The 22,510-nt window shown below is 41.2% G+C and overlaps 1 protein-coding gene across 17 annotated transcripts in view; it reads left to right on the top strand.

The window, feature by feature from the left end:
- Nucleotides 1–18,997, top strand: part of Rbp (RIMS binding protein) — a 42,749-nt gene extending 23,752 nt beyond the window's left edge. For 2 of the 17 annotated variants that reach the window (XM_074092056.1, XM_074092052.1), the window contains exons 8-22: nt 1,632–1,822; nt 2,592–2,795; nt 3,671–3,868; nt 4,444–4,638; nt 4,769–5,029; nt 5,930–5,989; nt 7,038–7,121; nt 7,872–8,099; nt 8,470–8,682; nt 8,879–9,115; nt 9,636–9,798; nt 10,806–10,934; nt 12,083–12,156; nt 12,706–12,750; nt 13,512–18,997. In XM_074092056.1, the coding sequence (XP_073948157.1) occupies nt 1,632–1,822; nt 2,592–2,795; nt 3,671–3,868; nt 4,444–4,638; nt 4,769–5,029; nt 5,930–5,989; nt 7,038–7,121; nt 7,872–8,099; nt 8,470–8,682; nt 8,879–9,115; nt 9,636–9,798; nt 10,806–10,934; nt 12,083–12,156; nt 12,706–12,750; nt 13,512–13,877 (2,648 nt within the window). In that variant the 3' untranslated portion in view covers nt 13,878–18,997. The remainder of the gene's footprint in view (nt 1–1,631; nt 1,823–2,591; nt 2,796–3,670; nt 3,869–4,443; nt 4,639–4,768; nt 5,030–5,929; nt 5,990–7,037; nt 7,122–7,871; nt 8,100–8,469; nt 8,683–8,878; nt 9,116–9,635; nt 9,799–10,805; nt 10,935–12,082; nt 12,157–12,705; nt 12,751–13,511) is intronic. The other 15 variants (XM_074092069.1, XM_074092059.1, XM_074092053.1 and 12 more) reach the window with 14 other exon arrangements.
- The last annotated feature ends 3,513 nt before the right edge of the window (nt 18,998–22,510 follow it).

The raw sequence follows: 22,510 nt of genomic DNA, 5'->3' as shown, positions 1-22,510 counted from the left end.
GGTGTCGTGCGGTCCCTCTGAAACTTATACTATTTAATACGAGAGCGAGAGGGACCGCACGACACGAACTTCGAGTTTCGTAGTAGCCCTGCTGATCGGCCTCGTTACCCCTCACGCTCTACAAATAATACCTACATTATACTCGTAACTATTCAAGGTGTACTTAAATTAATATGCTGAAATCCTCACACACACACCCCGACTATTGTTTTTATTTTTAATTAGTTTATCACATATTTTTATACAGGTTAGACATTTTAACCCATACAAGGATTTTTGAAAATACACTTACCACAAACGAGGAGTAATCCGCTTAAAAACAAAAAAAACTCTTATGGCTTAAAGCCCTACTCACAGGAGGGCTCTACAAAAGTGTAACAAGTAGTTATAGAGTTGCTTAATACAGAGTAGTTAGTTAATACAGGGAGACTCATAAGACGTGATTTAGGACCAACTCTAACCGACTCAATTAATAATAGGCTCGCGTTCCGTAGCAGTTATTAATTTTATCATCGTGTGAGATGTGGGTTTGTAACACTTTAGTAGCGTTCATTAAAAATAATTAGAATGATACGTTTTAATTCGGTGGTGAACGACTTGTATACTTTTACTGAGTTACAGTGGAGTGAATATTAAGTATTTGGAAACTCGGAGAGTAAGAGAAGCACGAGTCAAGTTTTTCCGTCGATCGAGACGAGGCGGGGCGAGACGATAATTGAACAGCGCCACACCGGTGCTGCAGGGCTACTCCGAAACTCGAAACTCGAAGTTCGTGTCGTGCGGTCCCTCTGACACTTATACTATTTAATACGAGAGCGAGAGGAACCGCACGACACGAACTTCGAGTTTCGAGTTTCAGAGTAGCCCTGCTGAATTTTGTAGAGTTGATCCCAAATACGTCTCATGAATAGTCTACTGTCTGTGGCCATATTTTCTAACGCCTCTGATCTGACGTTCGTGATCACATTCACCATCTCTTTCTTCCCTCATTGTATACAAATGGACAGAAAGAAATAGTAAAAACTATTATGAGTTCCAGTGTGTTAGACAATAAGGCCTCCGCATTCAGGTTTTCAGTTATTTAATTTATTCATTTTAATTAATGAGAATAGCTATCTATAGGTAAAAAACTTAAGAAGATGACCTGTTGTATGTAGTAGTGCAGTACCTACCTAGTGCAAGGAATAAAATTGGACTTAAGTAATTTTTCGAATATGGAACGTATATTATATGAAGGGTCCACGGAAAGAACATGCCTAGTCACTTTTTTTTCAAATTGAGATTTTAATCTTAAAATATAGAGCTCACAAAGTACTATGACTTACCATTGAATTAAATAATCTGAAAACAATATAAAATCTATTTCTTTTATCTTTTAAATAAATGGTAACCATAGTAATTGTTCGTGATGACTAACTTTCAAACCGCTATAACTCAAAAAGTTGCTTAAGTGACTAGACACGTTCTTTCCGTGGACCCTTCATATGTGTTGTACAGATACAACAGGTCATCTTCTTAAGTTTTTTACCTATATAGCGGTACCTTTATCTTCCCTTCCCGGCTGCACGCTTCGCATATTGCACCCGCTCGTTTGCAATTCACGACAGCCGAGCTGTTTTTCTCGTCGCTAGTGCCAGCGCCGCGGCAGCTGACGCTGGAGCGGCAGCTAAACAAGTCGGTGCTCATCGGCTGGACAGCGCCTGAGGGTGTTCAACAAGCTAACATCGAAAGCTATCACGTCTACGTGGATGGGGTGCTTAAAACCACCGTCAAGGCTTCGGAGCGCACGCGAGCTCTCGTTGAAGGTGTCGACTCTAATCGGGTGAGTTTGACTAAGACATCAGTGTTAGAGGAGCAGTAGATTTTTCGTCGGCCTATACTATACATATAGGTCCCACTGCAGGGCACAGATCTCCTATTTAAATAGTAGATTTTTTTATCTTGAATCATTGAAAACTGTTGAGAAGGAGTGGAGTAGCGTCAGATATTTTCGTGGTAAAGCCGAAGCAAAGATCGCATATATCTTTCATAAATCATGTAGGTACGTCCTGTAGTCCTATTTTGTAAATATTGGGCAAGCCGATGGGAATAGGGTTCTATGGACACTTCTCGTAAAGTCTATTAAGATATTTTCTTCACCGTCTTGAGTGAGATTTCATGTATCTCTATTTTAAAAATATTAGAGGCTATTTTCAATTACCTACAGGTTAATGTGACGATCAGCCCTCATTTTTTTTCTGATGTAATAACTGAGAAGCAATTCAATGTGCGTGAAGTTCCCATTCCGCAGTGGGCCGGCGTAGGAACTACAGCCCAAGCCCTTTTATTATGAGAGGAGGCCTCTGCCCAGTAGTGGGACGTATATAGGCTGCGATGAATATGAAGATGATGTAAGAAGAACTGTCATAAAAACTAGTAAAACACTTTCTTGATCGACTATGTCTAAAGAAATTGATATTATAACATAAATTTGAATTGAAACGTAATTTTAGCAAATTTAGCAGTCGACTCGAAGTCGTATCTTCAATTTCTTACTGACCGCATGCCCTTCACGGAGTATCGAGAAATTATTTTGACAGTTTTCTCTACAGCCTCACCGCATCAGTGTCCGGTCTGTGACTGTGACGCGGCGCACGTCCCGCGACGCGGCCTGCACCATGGTCATCGGGAGAGACACCGCCAACATGGGCCCGACCTGCGTACGCGCCAGCGGCGTCACTTGCTCCCAGGCCGTCATCTCCTGGTTGCCGGCCAACTCGAATCACCAGCACGTCGTCTGCGTCAACAATGTTGAAGTTAGTAACCATTAACCACATCCAACCCGAACAAATCTTAAATCTTCATATTTCTAGACTTAAGGGGCTACCCGAGGTTTTCATCGATTTTTGTCAATTTTTGAATCTTACCTCCTACTTTTGCACTACAGATACAATTATAAGCCGAACGGCTATCGGTTCTCCAATCTTTTATCTCCATTTTTGTCTACCGGATTTTGAAAAAAAAAAAACTTAATTTTGTATGATTTTTTTAAACATTGTCTGAAAAAACACTTATTTCGTATCTCTATTGACGTGAAAGATCTATCATATACGAAATCTACATATTTGTGTTTGTCTTTGACGTCTCTAAAAACTGGTCGAGGGTTTTCATTTGAAACTAATTAACACAAAATTTATGGCCAGAAAACCAGTTTTTTGGCCTAAATTTGTTTAACTTTGATGCCAAATATCTTGAAAACAATGAACTTTGAAGTAAATATGGGATACTATATTGCATAAAGCCGTTGATGTTAATATAATAAGTCATTGGGGCATGGGATCCCCTTAACTGCGAGATTTCAGTATTTTACATTTGTACAGTCGAACAAATTGAATCATGACCCAGGGTCTTTTTAATAATCAATTTCACTATTATTATTTCCTTGACAAAAATATGAGATGTCAACATGACATTAGTAGCACAAAGCTACCGCCCTGGGTCATGATTCAATTTGTTCGACTGTACATCTTGATCCCGTGGGAATATCGGAATTAAAGTAGCCAACGTATTATTCCAGAGTTCCGGCTACCTTACATGCAAAATTAATCCAAATCCATGCAGGTTTTGTAAGAGTGCATGCACTCACAACAATTTTACAATACAGGGATAACATTTGGAATGTTTTTATCAGGTCCGAACTGTGAAGCCAGGCGTATACCGCCACACAATCACAGGCTTGTCACCCAGTACTCAGTACCGGGTGACGGTGCGCGCAAAGCACTTAAGAGCTGGCCCTCCCTCCGGAATAGCGATAGAAGAAGCTCCTGGCGCATACACGGACTTCCGAACGCTGCCTAAAGGCCTCCCCGACCCACCGAACGAAATCATGGTATGTGCTCACCCCACGCTTATCAATTGGCATGAAATGTACCAAGCATGCTTTAACCCAAATTTTTGTACACACACAATTCCTGCTCGCTGGTTATTGTAATTTATCTGTATCGTATGTATGTATGCATACATTGCCAATGTTCCAAACCAACATTATATATGGACAATGGACAACAGAACATTTCGAGGACAAGAATACACATGGAAAAGCACACGTTATGCACTTAAATTTAGCTTCCAACGCTCCACAAAGTGTGAGATGGTCAAATTTTAAACTTTAACACGGAAACTAACACAACCCTTTTTCTTTCAAATAATAACACAACCTCAAAGCACACGGCACGTCCGACCGTTTCGAGGATGTCGCGTCAATCGCAACCATAAATCCAGCTCCACAACAAAATTGTATTGATGGTTCCATCGCTTCCCTGTGTCGTTAGCCTCCCCGCCTGTGTCATACTTCCGTCGATGTGGCTTGTTGATTTGTGTTTGAAGCTGGTGCGAATAAACCCAATTGGCTAGCATGAGGAATATTCGGCTGGATTGTTGGTGGTGATTGGTGCGGTGTCGCAGGTGGAAGCGGGCCCGCAGGACGGCACGCTGCTGGTGACGTGGCAGCCGGTCCTGCGCCCGCCGGCCTCCGGGCCCGTCACAGGGTACGCGGTGTACGCCGACGGCAAGAAGGTCACGGACGTGGACTCTCCCACCGGGGACCACGCGCTCATCGACATCGGAAAGTTGATCGGACTCAATCCCAAGTGTGTCACAGTGAGTACGGTTCGATGTAGCTTTATTGGCTTACCGGACGCTACGTTTTGCAATATTTTATGTAATATATTTACTTGATTATCTCTTTTGAATCTGACATTAGTTGTTGACGCGGGTCTGTTGTTTCCAGGTTCGTACAAAGTCGCGTGACAGTCAGTCGGGGGACAGCGCGCCGACGCCGATCCCGCCGGCGGTGCTGCGCGGCGTGGCGGCGCGCGGACCGCGCGGGCCCATGCCGCCGGGGCAGCCGGGCCCGCCGGGCCAGGGCTTCCGCCAGCAGCAACGCCCGCAGCCCTACCAGCAACATCAACAAGTGCTGGAGCACGACGAGAATCTCTCCGACAAAGAGATATTTCCCATGGCCAACCGGCACGACCCGCACGCCGCTCAGGTGACCTTTTTTAATAATTTGATATAATATAATGACTACTTATTAATAACTGAATTCGATTCCTTACAATGAAACTCTTATTCTAACTGTACACATTTAAACATGATCCTCAACAAACGATAACTATTACTTGAATATTATGAAAATATCCTTTAGTATATTACTGTATACCTACCTAACATATATCGCTAAGTGTTCATTAAATTTCTAACTAAATGTTCGTTGTCACGGCACCTTGTCTACATTGGTTTGCAAATTAGTGTTGTATATTTTGTGTGTACCTTCATATTTGAGTTCGCCAGTACTTTATTTTACATGATCTTGATCAAGTATGTAAATGAGCTTCATATTTTGATTTTATCTCTAAAGATCTTCTTCGTCTGTGTCTTTAGCTATCATTATAATTATCAGTGTCATTGCTCTCTTCTTACGTGACAAACAGTTTCGGATCGCCCCCTCCCGTTCAGACGTTCAGTGCTCACGCCCAGCAGCGCGGGTGGCGACCAGCGAGAGTGTTTGTCGCGTACATCAGTGTTGCAAACTGCACTCTTTATACTATCTCCTGTGGTTCTGTCGCCGGCATCACCGCAGCCAGACCGTAGTCTCCGACGTGCGCGACGCGACACCACCACGTGCGACATCGATAGCTATGCACTCGGCTCGAACGTTCAAAATTAAATGCATACCTACTGCTTGCGACTAGATCAGTAGTAGTCCTAGTGCTATTGGCCGATACCCGATACAACGCACGACACCTACAAATATACCTATACCTAGAACAGATAAAGAGCTTGTACTTTGTGACACAGACAGACCATCCATGAAGCTCATGATAGAACCATGCCACCTAGCGTCTAACCTTACCTCGCTCTCTCACATAACTGTTACACCTTTCCATAGCCCGCGAGCGGATTCGGCACAGGCCTCCTAAAGAGTATATTCGACAAAATAACCCCTTCGGTAAGGAATTTTAACACGTCTTTTCAAATATCTTCTTTTGTTTCTTTCTAACGTTCTTATATCACCTGTTTGATTTATTTAGAATGAGTTTGAGAGTGCCTTTTGTTTGTTCTTAGTTACGTAATGAGTTTATATGTTTTTTTATCAACTTACACAGTGTGCCCGTTTTCTAATAGTATCGTAATATACATACTAAAGTAGTCATATAATCAGCATATGAAATAAATATTAACCCGCTTCTATATTATACTCACATTCAAGTAGAGGAGACAAGATTGTAGAAAACAGTTACATAATTATAATTTACGCCTATATTTTAGTTAAGTTCATATTGGAAACTTTAACTTTCTATTCTAGACAATTAACTATTTCAGTGAATGGTTTACTGTTAGAAGTTCTATAGTTTAATAGAGGGAATAAATATAATATAACTACCGAATGTAGACCACGATGCCGACCATTGTATGATTAGATTATATGACTGTCATGAAATGATCGAGAATCGGTAGTCTTTCTACATAAATTTTACTAGATAAATGAAAACATTTAGACCATACTGTCCTGACTCATCAACACATTAACCTTCACTCGCTCAGAATCAACGTCGTCCGACACCAGAAAAATGCAGGAAATTTATATTTAAATATGATCAATGTAACTAGCTACTCACAAGTATATTGAAGAAGTCAATCGCTTCCACAGCAAGAACTTCCTCCTTCCCACTTCGCTTCCTAACGGCTTCACTTGCTCTACTCGTAGTGTCTGTGACCAACCACTTATGTAGACACGCGTCAGTGAAACTGCTTTATGTTGTACTGTCTTAATTTATATATATACTATCAGAAGTATTAAATATGTTGTTGATGCAACAAGTTGTGTGTTAACATCACGAGCGACGCAGCCATCACATTATTATTTTACATCCAACATCAACATCGACCATCTCGTCAGTCAGCACATCCATACAAAATTTAATTTAATGTTCTTTTATCCTATTTGAGAGTAAATTTTGTTCTATATTAAATATTGAATGACCGTGTGGTATCAGCAATCGGGGATACCGGCCATCGAAATCACTAAAGAGGGAGCCGCGGAGCAGGGTAGCGAGGACGAGGAGCGCCGCCGCCCGCAGGTCTGGGACTCTCCTAGCTGTCATCGATGTGCTCACCTTTCACATGCTCTCTCTCAATTTCAACTTTTTGCGGAATCTATCCCAATCACGAGTTTCCACTTTTCGGTGTATCTGTGTTGTCATCTTCACTTGTTTTAATTGTAATGTACGTCCTCGATGCCCGCCGCCGCACGCCGGCCGCCGCGGCCGCACAGCACTCGAGGCTCCCGTCCCGACAGAGACGTCCACTCGGCCACACAGCACTCGATACAGATCACTCACTCGAGCATGCTCGCCGTCTTGTATGGTTGTTCCTGCATGCTGTCTTGGCTTCGACGCAACACTCGACCCACACCTCCCGTCACACACCACAACATTCGGTCTCTAAATGTTTAACGTAAGACTTAGCTGGGGTGCTAATTTATACATGACAAAACTCGAAAGAATTCTGGACGAGGGTATTAATGTTACAAATCGTTGATACGCATTTATGTCAAGCACTGGATTAAGATCGACTAATGTTATTCTATCTGCTATGAATGATATGGTTTCAAGTGTACGCGCTGCACGCTAGCTTTCGTTGTGCATGGGGGTTGACTAGAGGCTACGACGGAATGTTTTACTCTTTATCGGCCGAGGAGAAGGTAATGTTCCTATCGCTTTAACGCAACGCCAATGAAGGATTACTGTGGCTATGAGCTTGAACTATTGCTATTGGCTTTGTAATGGAAAATCTAACCTTATTAATGTGTTGGTTCGTACGGACGTCAGCAGCAACCGTCCCAACCAGCGCAAGCGTCGCAGCAGCCATCGGGTCAGCCGTACCCGAATACACAAGCCTACCATGGCACGCAGCAACCCCCCTATCAACCAGCCGGCCAGTTCCAAAGTAGCCAGCAGCCCCCGTACCCCGGCGCCCCGGCGGCGGGCGCGCAGCCGCCCTACCAGCCCGCGCCGAGGACGCACCACGAGCGGGGCCGCCCTCCTAACCCCCATCAGGTTCTTTGACCCTCCTTATCACTTACTTCATCTTTGCCCCCGATCAGCTTTTGACTTTGACTCTTTTCTTCCTGATATTGGAGCATGATGTAGTTAACGACTTCAATTCTTTAATTTTCTAATGCAATGGGTCTTTTTTGAGCAATCTGCTTGCATTTGCAATGTTTGATGCTTGTTTTTCAGGGAACATTTGGTCAGTCTCACAGAAGTTAGCGAGGAAGTGGGCAATCCGATTCCTTATGATATAAATACGGATCAATCAGACTTAATTTTGGCAAAGAGACAAAGTTCAAGAGCTCATAGTTTCGCTGCCCACTTCATCGCTGACTGCCTCTAAGATGTTCACGTCAAGCTAGATTTAAATATACAGCAGCAGCAACAAGGGCAGCAGGCCCCGTACGGGCCGCGCGGCGGGGCGCCGCAGGGTCCCCGGGGCACCGCCCCGCGCCACGCGCAGCACCCGCAGTCCAAGACCCGGGGCCGGTACTTCATGGCGCTCTTCGATTACGACCCGGCCACCATGAGTCCTAACCCGGAGAGCTGTGATGAAGAACTGCCGTTTAGTGATGGGGATATTATTAAGGTATACATCATGTTGCTTAGATTTACTTTGATGCTCCAATCCTTCTAATAGAACCATAGTCACGAATACATACAATGATTTAAGACCACAGCTTAAGACGGACTAAACAGTTTTTTTTTGTCGTCTAGCCTATTAGCTTCCAGAAGCTAATCTTAGTCTGTCACCTTTGTACTTTTAAAGGAATTGTATTACCCAGGTGTGGGGTGACAAAGATACGGACGGTTTCTACTGGGGCGAGTGCCGCGGGCGGCGCGGCTACGTGCCCCATAACATGGTTGCGGAGGTGTCGGAGCAAGACGCGGGGCAGGCGGCGGCCAAGCCGCGCGACCGTTGGACAGACTCGTACGCCAACCAGCCTGTTAGGCGGATGGTGGCCCTGTTCGACTACGACCCGCAAGAGCTGAGTCCTAATGTTGACGCTGATGTAAGTGTTGTGAGTTGATGTTGATATATGGTTGGCTCTAGACTTTGTCTCTATACAACATGGCAGAAGTCGGCGAGCAGGTGATGATCAAGTCGCAACCACTGCACTGGCTGGCGAGTCACAACCAGATCTGCCAACTACAATCAATGTAAGTAAGTGTCGTGAGTAGAGTAGATGTCGATTCGATAGATAGTTTGTTAGACAATCAGTAAGATCTGTCTCTTCACAACATAATGAAGAAGATTTCGAAGGGCTTATCGAGGCGTTTAGAGGTGTAATTATAAAAATTTATCTATTTTTATTCTAATTTAATTTTGCTCGCTGTGGATGAAGATATGCGGGCAGCCGGATAGATTAGTGGTTAGAGAACCGACTACAGAGTTTAGGATACCGGGTTCGATCCCCGATCGAAGTAGAATTTGCTAACTTGTAGGTATTATTTGTAGGTTTACTCGTAATAGTGTGGTGATAATGGAGAGAAGAGTTATTTCTCCACGATACATTTTATTGAATCTCAATGTGGTTTCAGGCGGAGCTGAGTTTCCACACGGGGCAGATAATTCACGTTTACGGGGAGATGGACGACGACGGTTTTTTCATGGCTGAGATAGATGGCGTACGTGGCCTCGTGCCCAGCAACTTCTTGACCGAGGCCAATGACCAATACGCCGGACCCGGACAGCCTAGCCAAGGTCAGTCACCTATATATAGTTAGCAACCATATACATATGCCACTGAAATCTTAAGCAAATGCGACTGCAGAGTTTTCGCATATGGAACAGTCCCAGAGTAAGCTTAGCGTACCTCTAAAGTACCTAACGGAGATCGCGGAAAACTACGTAAAACATATTTTGTCGTGGCTAGGTCATGGTTAAGATATGACAAGGTTGAACTTTGCATCTTTCTACAAGAGATCCTTGTGTCACTGAAAATACATCAGGAAATGGTTTCTGATTTTTTCTTACCTGCAATATTTATTTACCTATCTACTACTATTCCATGATAATCACAATTTATTTCTAATGTCGCTTCTTCTTTTGTTCTTATAATTAGGGTTATAGTTATAAGGTAAAGTATTTTGTATTTTCACCGATTTATACTTATTGTCTCAGCAACTATTATTTATACAATGAATTTCACTTATTTAAGGTGGAAACAAATGTCGCTTTGAGAGACTCATTTGCTCTTCAACAAAATCATTTAGAACTACATACCTACCTATTGCTACGCGCTACGCTAGTATTTCCGCTTTATAGTGAGAACAGGCCTACGAAGAGAGAACCGACAATGAATTAATTTGCAGAATGTTATATAAGAAAACAAGTAGTGGACGTGTTTCTCTATACATTTTGAATGGGATCGACACACACCGAGCGTTTGAGTGGCCTCGTTCGAGCCACACCACAAGTGCGGGAGTCGACCGCGCTCGCTACTTGTGGCTGCGCTTTGTCTTTTGACTCACACGCACACACGGCCACAGTCAATGTAGTCTAGCCGCAAATGGCAGCCACTGGTAGCCGCATCCAGTCACCAGTGGCTGCCACGGGTGGCACGATATAGTGGTCTGACTGAACGCCTGGTGGTCGCATTTAGTAGTTTAGTGGTGGCGACTGCTGGTGATTGTGTGCGGGGCTCCTTAGTAAATTATATATGGTGTTGAGTTGAGCTGTTTGTGGAGATTGGAGTTGTGTCTGTGCAGGCGGCGTGGGCGGTAGCCGCGGCGCGGCGGGGCGCGGGCGCGGGGCGCCGCCGGGCCCGGGCGCGCGCGGCCCGCCGCCGCCCCCGCGCGACAATGTGCAGCCCGCGCCGCGCACTCTCCACAGAAAAGGTACGCACCACATCACGCTCTCTGTGTACTGTGTAGAGCCGCGACTAGGGTTACCGACGCCTACAGTAAACACCACAGGTGAAATGGTACCCTCGAGGCTCGCATCGTAACACGGTGGTATAGGATCCTCCGACCCCTTCTTGACACCTATCCTCACTCGAACTCCTAACGGTAACCCTAGCCGCGACCAGCTTTTCAATATTCGCTGTCCTAGTTACTCTCCCTGTTAGCTGTATAAAAATAATTAAAGAACAAGTTTGGTAAGTTCAGTGATGACGATTAGGTTCGGTTCCGATCACTGAGAGCTTTGAGTGTTTCATGTTTGCACCTTGGACTTGCTATGTGACTACTAAGAGACGCTAGCTATTTCGCTCTGGTACCCTCTATCATTTTTCCTGTACACGGTGTTGCGATTGCGACGGGACTCGCCTCGGCGAGTTCGAGTTTCAAGTCTCGAACGACGCGTTCCGTTTTGCATCCCTCAACTTTCGCGGTTCTACATAGGAATAACTATCTGCCCAACAACGTCTAGGTTTTATATAATTTTAAAACTGTGTAATTGATTGTAGAAGAAATAATCATAACCGAGGTCGGCTAATTATACCTATGTTTAACATAACTTGATAAAAATGTTAAGTAAAACGGGATGATTTTGTACAACGCGAGTCCGGTTGCAATCTACGGAGCACAAAGACTCTTGGTGTACACTTTGCTAATGAACACTATCTTGGATTACACAGTCACAAACATCGTTCAAAGAACGTTCTGGATTCACGCAAATTAACGATAACTGCCATAACCCAGTGATAAGCCTGTACGATCCCTTCTTGAACACACGTACCTACGGGAGCGAGTTATAACGTTGTACCCAGTGTTCTGGCCACTGTACGTTTAAGGACACCTTATATTATTTTTGTATACGTTATCTATCCAACTCTCTGTCCTGTTTTTATTTTGTTTTCACGTGTTCCCCCGATGTCATGCCGTCACAGTCTGACACGTTAGTTCCACGAGAGCGGGTAGGCTAATCTGTACAAATACACGCAACATACTCAGCACAGAAGTCACGGTGTGCGTGAGGTGTGATCCAAGATTAAAGTGGTTGTCTGTGGTCACTATATATGTTGTGTGTATTGTCTGTTTGCTAGATGCCTGCCCTCTTCCCCCTTCTCAGTTAGACCACAACACATGCGCCAGTAATCCAGAACAGGTGAATTCTCAGGTAAAAATAATACCGTATATAATCGACCCACAAGAATACTGTTTCAAATATACTATGCAACGATACTAGTCGTTTTTGTTGAACTGTCACTTCATCTCTCTACGTTTATTTTCTCACTATTTTCTTTTTCTTCATTATTTTGTTTTTTTTTTTTATCTATGTTTACCTTGCGATTCATTGTTACGCTCAGTGTATCCTCAGGGCGTTTGGTACTGTAAGCTAGCCCGATGTTCAGTTGGTCCATTGTAACATTGCGGACATACTAGTCGTGGAGAGCATTATTATATCAGTAGCATCATGCCATGATACTAGACCAGACCATACAGCGACTAGGACAAATTAACACTGGCGTATACTTCACTCACATCAGAATACCATAGACCATTCACCATGTTGTATGATAATCTCTGAGAGGCCTGTAAACGTGATCCTTTAAAGTACTGTGCGATTACATATGCGGATACCGAATGATCGACGGCGGAGATCGATCCAGGTGTTTTGCAATCACTTGTACACCGTCATGTTTGTTCAAACAATTGTTTTGTATAGGTGTTACCTGTACCCGCCAACAACACTAATACCGAAGTGAGCCAGGTGATGTTCCATTCACTTTGCGTCTCTACACAACAAATAACATACTGGCAGCTTCCAATTCGTTATGTCATCGCATAGTGCATATCTTTATTTCTTTGAATGCTTTATGTTGTAGTTACTTAAAGCATGGTGTACTGAAAACTTCAGTGTTTTGTCTGATACATATACATATGTATTTTCATTTAAAAGATCCTCTGTTCAACATTAAAAATTTAACTGCAAGTGTTATTGAACTCACTTGGAATAATTTCATTTTTGTGTATCCACACAAGCTTTGTTGAATGGCATGCATGTTTCAAATTATTGCACATTTTTTATATCTTTTTATTATACGTATCTTGTCAAAATTGTATTTTTTATTCCACTGAAATTTTAGCAATGGCAACTTTAACTTAATTGATCGAGTCACTTAATTCCGCATGAATATTGAAATTATGGTTAGATTCTCAAGTTTGAGGAGAAACTCACTAACGTTTAATGAATCACTGCTAACTTAAGTATACCTAGAGTTTATACGAATAGTAATCATTAAATGAACCTATTTAAAGAGACAGAAGAATAGTTGCCAGTCTAACAGTGAATTTTGTCGAACTAGACAATATTTGCTCCAATGCAACGAGCGCACGTTTTGGCACGCCAGATAACCAGTATTTTTATAAAGTGCACAAAAAATTCCATCATAGCGCTTTCGGAATTCGACCAAATGCACTGCGATGCTTAAATAGGAATGTTTTGTTTGTAAATAATAAAGTTTGATGCAGCAGGCGAGGGCGAGAGGCGTGGCGACCGCTCAGCAGCCGGCGAGCACGATCGCGCGCACGAGCGCTGGTAACGTCGGCACGCCAGTGCAGTCTCCTGCCGCTGCGGGCACGCTGGGCGGGCTAGGCGGGCTGGGCGCCGGCCCCGCGGCGCCGCCGCCCGCCGCCGCGTCCCCCGCGCGCCGTGCTGGCCCCGCTGTCGTCCCCGCACCCACCGCACAACCGCTCCAGACCCCCTCGCAGCAGCAACCCCCCACCACTCAGCCCAACCTCATGCAGAAGTTCACCGAAATGACTGCCCCCGGTGGCGACATCCTCAGCAAAGGGAAGGAGCTGATCTTCATGAAGTTCGGGCTGGGCGGCAAATAATGGCGGCGCACTGGGTCTCGCGACCCCGTGGTGCCCCGCGCCTTCGCCGCCGGCGCGTGAGACCCCCCGCAGCCCCGGCACGAGGGACCCCTGCGACCCCGGTGGCGCTCCGCCGCGGCTGCGCCCGACGGCGACTGCCTAAGCCGGTATCGTGTTTGGAATTATCCCGCTCTGGCCGAATGGTTCATAATGTACCTACGAGAGTACTGTAAGAAATGTAAATATTAAATGAATTCAATAAACGCACAGTCTAGTGAATATTCAATATTAGTGCTGTCTCGATAGTTACCTCTCCACGGTCGGGGCGGCGAGTCCGCCTCGAGTAGTGTACGTTTTCTATCCCTCGGACTTCTTGCCCGTCTGTTAGATTATATAAATTGTTTACACATTATAGCATTGTAACTGCATATTGTCGTATGTATAGATATGAAATTATAATGAAGTTATTGTCTAGTTGTTACTTTACAGTCCTCGTGGCATAGTTGTTGTGATTTTCTACGTTACGTTTACGATCGCTAGCTGTGAGTTTTCCTTACTTACAAAACAGGAATTCGAACTTAATGTTTCTCTCTTTTTTTATTTAATAAGTGTGTTCAAAAAATAGAGAATTGCAAAGTCCTGTTGCAACCGTCCTTCTGACCAAGAACTGTATTCAAAAGACTTTGACTATTCTGCGAGTTCGCAGGCTGAAACGAGCGCGCGAATTTCGATACAGTGAGAGGTTCTTACGGAACAGGGGGGCTACCACGAAACTCGAAAATCGAAGTTCGTATCGTACCGTCCCTCTCACTCTCGTATCCAATATATTAGCGTCAGCGGGACGGCGAGATACGAAGTTTGAATTTTGCACTTCATAGTAGATCTAGTATAGGGCCAGTTCTAGGAACTAGGAACAACGCTTCCCTTTACTTGGATGACTCCGGAGAAAATAGAATAAATGGAATAATATTCCATATCGTTCTCTGGCATACATATGTATCCATGGATTATCGTCCGGGCCTTTTACAGTCTGTAACTGCCAGAAAATAATTTTAAATTTGTCATATTCATTAATATCAAAATAATATTGTAAAAGAAATCCTGCGTATAATTGAAGTTAGGTACATGTTGACATGTTTAGCCGTTTCACTTACCCATTTGGAGTAGACAACTTACATGTGCGAGCGTACGCCACCCCTGATGTTCTCGAAATAATAATATTCTGTGATAGTAGACGTGATACCATCTTTATCATTCTAATAATAATAATTGTACTACATAATAATTCTGCGTCATTTATCACTAAGAAATTTCGATGAGTTCAAACTTCAGATTCGCTTTATTTTGTAACTTATTGTATGAAGTACCTTTGTGAAAGCCTACTTTTTGTAATCAGCTGGGTCACTAGAATTTGGCAAAGGTCAAATCTAGGACAAAAAAGTACCAAAACAGATATATGTCTCTATAGACCCTTACATCTATATGTAGGTGCATAATGGTTTTCCGTCGTATTTTGTTGGAAAAGTTCGTATTTATCGTGCTCTATCAATGAGGGCTATCGCGTATGAATTCGCCGCTAGAGGCGCTAGTGTAGCGTGAGGTCTCCGAAATGTCAAATCTCATCGTTTTTGGGTGAGCTACGCGGGTTTATTTATAATTAGAATAATTTTGTGAATATTTTGCATTACCTGAAATTAATTAGGTATGGCACTTACGCGATAAGGGGCAATGAATGTCTGTGTTTTGAGACAGTTTTGTCTTTCAAAAACTTTTGTCCTCCCTTTTTTCCGAACAACACGGGACTACGCAAGACTGTGTTTGCTCGATATTTTTATGGTACGGTTGTATTGATGGTATTAAATATGATTTTAATCTAAGCTTTGTTAAATAACAGACTTTGAATGCCACACTTAAAAACCTCACGCAACAGTGGCGCCATCTAGTAAGACAAAAAACGATAGCCCTCATTAGCTTCAGCACCCATCATCGTACAGCCGTACATTTTATTATTATTCCCCTCAATGGCGGCCTTAAAGGCTTGGGCCAATGTCAGTTAAATTAAAGATAAATATTCTTCTTCTGCACGTTGTACGGTGATTGTAGTTTTTGCAACTTGATAGCAAAATTCCAGAAACCACGCGGAGACAACTTGCGCATTAAAAAATGTCAGACACGAGACAGAGCAATATAGAATTTTGTGATTGTTTTGTGATCACTGTTCCCTGTTAAGGTTAATCGCCGCATAAAACACTATCAAAATTATACTTCAACTAGCCGAACAAGCAGAAATACTAAAATTAGATATCGTCTACATCCGCCATGTTCGAATGCTACAAATCGGACCGTACATTTTTCGTTTTGACATTTGACTCTAAATATTAAAGTGTCACATTGATGGATATGACAATGTCTCTCACAATTTTATACAATAATCCATTGACACTTTGGGTGCCCTCGTAGGTATTCAGATTGAGATACTTTTCCCGATGGACAACCATTATGCACTATACACATGTTTCTTTGTGGCTACTCTAAACACATTGCTGTATATCGCAACCCGATTTTTTTTCTTCATACCTCTATTGTATGTCGCCAGAAAAAACTCCAGTTAGTCTAAATCGTCTCGCAAATTAAAAAAAATGCATTTGTATATCCCTAATTAGTAAGAGTTTACGAACAAAAAATAAAAAATAAAAATTTAAAAAATCACAAACCTTATTAAAAATCCTCCAAATATTTGACACCTACGAATATTTGACAATCGAAATTAGATAGTACCTAAACTACACCTAGTTAAATATGTACTGTTATGTTATGACCTAACTAATTAACATTTTTTGTAAGAAATGCCCAAAACACCCAAAAGAATAATAAATTACTCACACAAATGTATAACAAATCACAGTTGTATACCATACCAATTATTAAATGGCCGTTTTGTCTAACGCCCGCGCGCCCCTCATCGCATTCACCATCTCTTTCTGCCCTCATCCCACACCGTGTGACAGAAACAAGTGTTGAAAACGATTGAGACTCCAAGTGCGGTAGACAATATGGCCTCATATGAGTTCAATCATTTTATTATGATCTTTGTGTCACTTGCAATAGCTTAGGGCAGGGCTTCCCGAACTTATTTGTACTGTGACGCCCTTTGGGAATTTGCCATTTTTTTACGACGCCCTACCAAGTTTTGTACTAGCCTAGTAACAGCAGGTTATCAGAAAAGCACTATCTGGATCTGGATATTTATATTTTTTATTAGAAAATTGGAACGAAATAAAAACATAAGCATAAAAATAAAAAGAGATCGACACGCGACGTTCCTGGGACAAAGTCGACGCACATTTTGGGAAGTCCTGGCTTAGGGTCTATATACACATGCACGGCGCACTTTTTACGCGCAGTTAACGCGCTTAAAATTAAATTCAGTCACTTTTGTTTATTAAGTAGTTTTTGAAATTGTGGCCCCGTCGTGATGATCTGTGCTTAAAAAGCACGCAGTGTGCATAGGCGCTTATTGAGTAATGTCAAAAATCGATATTTCTTGACGTGCACAATCTGTCATAGAGACGTTACACGGGGATCATCGTAAAATGACTCTTATTTTGTATTATGAGAAGAGTACGTTGGAATTGCACATCTATGACGTGCCATAGTCTATATGCACACTTGCAAAACTTCTAAGTAATGTATCTGTACTGTATAGGTACTGTGCACCCTACGTCGTTGTGTATGCACAACAATTTGCTGTGCACAGGCTATTTTCACTGTTTATAACCATTATATATAATTGCATTATATATAATGCACACAATACTAAACTGAGAATAGTTAACGTTCTCATACATCGTACCACCACTTACACAAACATAGATAATATTGTGCAGTGTCATACGTAGATAGTACCTATATAACCCACATACACAAAACTTGTGTTATTTTAAAATTTATTGGTGAATTGATTATAAATCGGTGGACTTTGAATTATTTATGATGTATTTCCAATAATTACATAAACCTTGCCTCTGTAGATGTATTGTTAGTCTACACTAAAGGCTAGCTCGTTTTATAACCGACAAGACTGCTTCCATGGGAGTTTCATCGAGGCATGACAATCCTTTTGAGTCGTTCATCTCCGCGTTTTCATGATAAGTACTACCCTTATTGTGCTAAGCAAGAAAAGACTTTACGAAACGATATCCTAGAATATTGACTAAGATTGTTTATCATGTGTTGGCGATTTATTAATAAAAAAATAAACTCCTACTTTACATTGTAACATGGTTAACAATTAAAGTGGCTGTTGAGAGCAAAAAAAAGTTTGGCAAAATATTTTGTCTCAGCTAGAGGTAACGAGTCGCTTCAGGGTCCGATTTGAAGGGCTGTTTTCTTCGTATTAAATTGTCGTCTCTGTCCCTTCAGTTTGTCCAGTGTTGCCAAACTTTTTTTTAAGTCTAACGGGTGCTTTCGTGGTTGGTTAAGGAGCAGCGCGGCTGCGCCGACGAGGCGCCGCGAGCGCTCGCTTCGAGTAGGCTATTTCGAGATTGCTCACTTCGTACAAGGGATTCTTATTAAGTCCTTTAAATAATCGCTTCGGTATACCCAGTCATGTTTAAACATTTTCACATATAAATCCAGAATTAGCTTGCGATTCCTAATAATAACCATTCGTATATAAAACATGTATTTTCACTGATTAGTCCACGTTAATGTATGTATAACTATGTACGTATAATTCGGTTGTTGTACATATTGCGTGCGCCTGAGGTAATGTTTTAGCTAAGCACTACGCTACATATCTATATAATGTATGTATAACCTGTACTATTTGAACATTTTCTATCATTAATAAAATATCTAGCGTTATTTCTAACACCGTTCAAAGTTGTTCACTTGTTTATACATTGTTATAAATCTGTATCCATATCTTTTATCACGACTTGTACCGTGTATGGTTATTTATACGAAATAATATAAATTATGTATATTAATCGTGCATTCATGTGTGCAGAATTTAAAATAAAGAGTTGTATAATATATTTAATGATGAATTATGGCGAACACTATAATGGATAAATCTTTAACAATGTACCAATGAAATATGCTGAGACAAAATAAATAATACAAATGCCGCTTCTTTATTTATTGTATTTCTGCGCCGATGTTTGTCCAATCATCATAGCATGACCCTGAGTTCATTCGCTGATTCAACACAGATGACCCTACTCAATTTATAAGATGCCATCGACCTACTTTAGGCCATTTAGTAGGTACCTTCCTAGAAATCTGGGCATTCAATAAACGGAAAAGAAACCTGTGCCCAACTACACAAAGTATATACCTATTAAAAACCGGCCAAAAGGTATCGGACACGCCCGAAATAGGGTTCCGTAGCCACGAAAAAAATAAGTAATATTTTTTTAATGATTTCGTATTTTGTACGGAATATTCCAAGTTTAGGTATATTTTATACCTTAGGCTGCTATTTACTCTTAAACTACTAATAATTTTCAAGAAAACTTAACCGTTATAGTTTTCCTTGTAAGTTTGATATACTTACTACCATCCTGAAATTTTTTCAAAATTTTTCACCCACCGGTTTACATTTTAGAGGGGGGGGGACGCTCGATTTTAATGAAAATTTGCACTTTAAAGTTGAATAATTTGCAAACTAATCACTGAATCGAAAAATCGTTTTAGCAACCCCCTAATGGTTTTAAGAGACCTATCCAACGATATCCCACACTACAAGATTGGATGAGAAAAAAAAATCACCCCCACATTACGTCTATGAGAGGTACTCTAAAAAAATTTTTTTTTAATTTTCGAATGTACTATTTTGTCGGCATAGTTTACATATATATTCGTGCAAAATTACAGCTTTCTAGCACTGATAGCCCCTGAGCAAAGTCGCAGACGGACAGACAGACAGACAGATAAACATGGCGAAACTATAGAATTCGGTTTTTGCCATTTTGGCTACGGAACCCTAAAAATGCCGCTTCTTTATTTATTGTATCTCTGCGCCAATGTTACACATTTGTCCAATCTTCATAGACCCTCTGTTCCTTCGCTGATTCAACACAGATCACCCGTTGCAATTTATCAAATTTACTAAGGCCAAGTGATCACTGACCCTCTGTTCAAGTACCGTTGAATTAGCCATTGAGTACCTTCCTAGAACTCATTGAGTGTTCAATAAACGGAAAGGAAACCTGTGACCAACCACACGAAGCACCAATTATATTTTTTTTTATCTACGGGAAGAATTGGAAATACCGCCTAGTTGGTGTTCCCCAAATGACACAGGCCTTCGATTGGACTAATAAGCTGTAAGGGGCCTAAACAAATCTTGAGATCGGACCAACTGTGTCTCCAGTGAAAAATAATGCAACTTCATTTGAAACGATATAATGGTGTTTTTACACGTTCTTTATGACGGAGCAAAATATGTGCGAGACGACGCATCTCGTATCAATTTTACCTTAAAAGTACCTATGTTTTAAATGATTTAACTTTACATACATATGACTAAGTTAATCAAGTTCTATGGGTATATTCACAAAAGCTGTCTCGGATGAATTGAACGAAAGTAATATCACTTTTCCCTGTGTGATTTTAGTCCTCTTCACAAGGGTGTCCCAATATTTTGTAAATAAGTAGATAATACTTATTATAACACGATTATTACTTACCTTTGAATCTATCAATCAATCGAATCACCCCACATCTTCATTAAATCAACCTGTATTTACTTAAGCTTGTTTTTTTTTAAATTAAATTCGGGTTTGTTCCGCGTACAGTTATACCGCGTATAGTTACATGCGCCATGATCACGACTGGAGAATTGCGGGTATGCTGGTATAACGGTTAAACTCAAGGTACAAAACCCGTATTTAATTCATAAATTTAGAATTAACCGCGATAGTCTAAAATATTGTATTAATTTATTATCTTAAAATCTCGCTGTCCTGAGCACGTTCCGTTCCGAGTTGCTTTACATTGAGTTGCTTTGCAATTACTTTTCACTGGAGGCATATACATTAGTCACCTGACTCCTGCGATACTATATAACCCAAATAACTTAAGTAGCTAATTCATTCCTCTGAAAAGTGCTCTTGTGATCCAATTTAAGATATTTTGATTTTGATATTTTTAGCGCCATCCCTTGATCAGTTATGGCTAACCAGTAAAGAAGCAATAGAGCAACAAAACCCGCATTAGCTGGTAAGTGAACTCACATATTCGCCTTGGGACTTGTATTAGGGTAGCATATCTGGAGGGTGACAGTATTATATGTATTATTATTATTATTATAGTATGTCCGTCTGTTTGTCTGTCACATGGTTTTACGGACAGCTGGACAACAAATAGTTGCAACAATAAAAAAAAACTGGCCAAGAGTGTGTCTGAGACGCCCAAGATAGGATTCCGTAGCCGTTTACGAAAAAATCAAGTAATATTTTTCTAATGATTTCGTATTGTGTATGGAATCATCCAAGTTTAGGTATATTTTATACCTTAGGCTGCTATTTACTCATAAACTGCTAATAATTCTCAAGCAATCTTAGCCGTTATAATTTTCCTTTTAAATTTGATATACTTACCATCCTGAATTATTTCAAAATTTTCCACCCATCAGTTTAGATTTTAGAGGGAGGGGACGTTCGACTTTAATGAAAATTTGCACTTTAAAGTTGAATATTTCGCAAATAGATCACTAAATCAAAAAATCGTCTTTGCAACCCCCCAATGGGTTATGTATGAGTCACTAAGTTACTCGAATTAAATGAATTATTATTATTAAAATACCTAACCAACGATACCCCACACCATAGGATTTGATGGTTTGATGGTGCGATACAGAAAACAACATACTTATAGATATAGCTTCCAAATTTTATCGAATTGCACAATGTTGCCGTAAGCCGTGGTGGCCTTGTGGTTTGACCTATCGCCTCTCAAGCAGAGGGTCGTGGGTCCCCTCCCCCCCCTCTAAAATCTAAACCGGTGGGTGGAAAAATTTGAAAAAAATCACAATGGTAGTAAGTATATCAAACTTACAAGGAAAACTATAACGGCTAAGTTTGCTTGAGAATACGGTATTTGACAACTCCTGATTTTGCCATATCTTAATATTATTATGAAAATATAGACAAACAGACAGTGTTTAGCGAAGAGAAAATTTAAATCGGTTGAAAATTGGATTAATAGTGATTTTTTGAAAAATCTTTATACCTGTCTCTTTCTCAAACGCTTTTCTCTATGCAGAAAGAATGGCGGTACTGGCGTGTGACGTCACATGCCAGTATGTCTTTCTCTGTCTAATCTTGAATTTCAAACCTTTATAACTTTGTTATTTGTAAAAGTAGCTTAAAAATTGTTTTTCTATTCGATAACAGGCATTGTGTAGTTTTAATTTATAAAACATATACAAAATAGTCAAATACCGTATTATTAGTAGTTTAAGAGTAAATAGCAGCCTAAGGTATAAAATATACCTAAACTTGGAAGATTCCGTATAAAATACGAAATCCTTAGAAAAATATTACTTAATTTTTTGTACTGGCTACGGAACCCTATTTTGGGCGTGTCCGACACGCTCTTGACCGGTTTTTTTATTGTTTCATGACAAACATTCGTCGCCTCACATC

This window comes from Choristoneura fumiferana, chromosome 9 (assembly GCF_025370935.1).
Source record: "Choristoneura fumiferana chromosome 9, NRCan_CFum_1, whole genome shotgun sequence".
NCBI classification, from domain to species: domain Eukaryota; kingdom Metazoa; phylum Arthropoda; class Insecta; order Lepidoptera; family Tortricidae; genus Choristoneura; species Choristoneura fumiferana.
The sequence above is the reverse complement of the archived record's forward strand: the minus strand, read 5'-3'. Positions and strand labels throughout refer to the sequence as shown.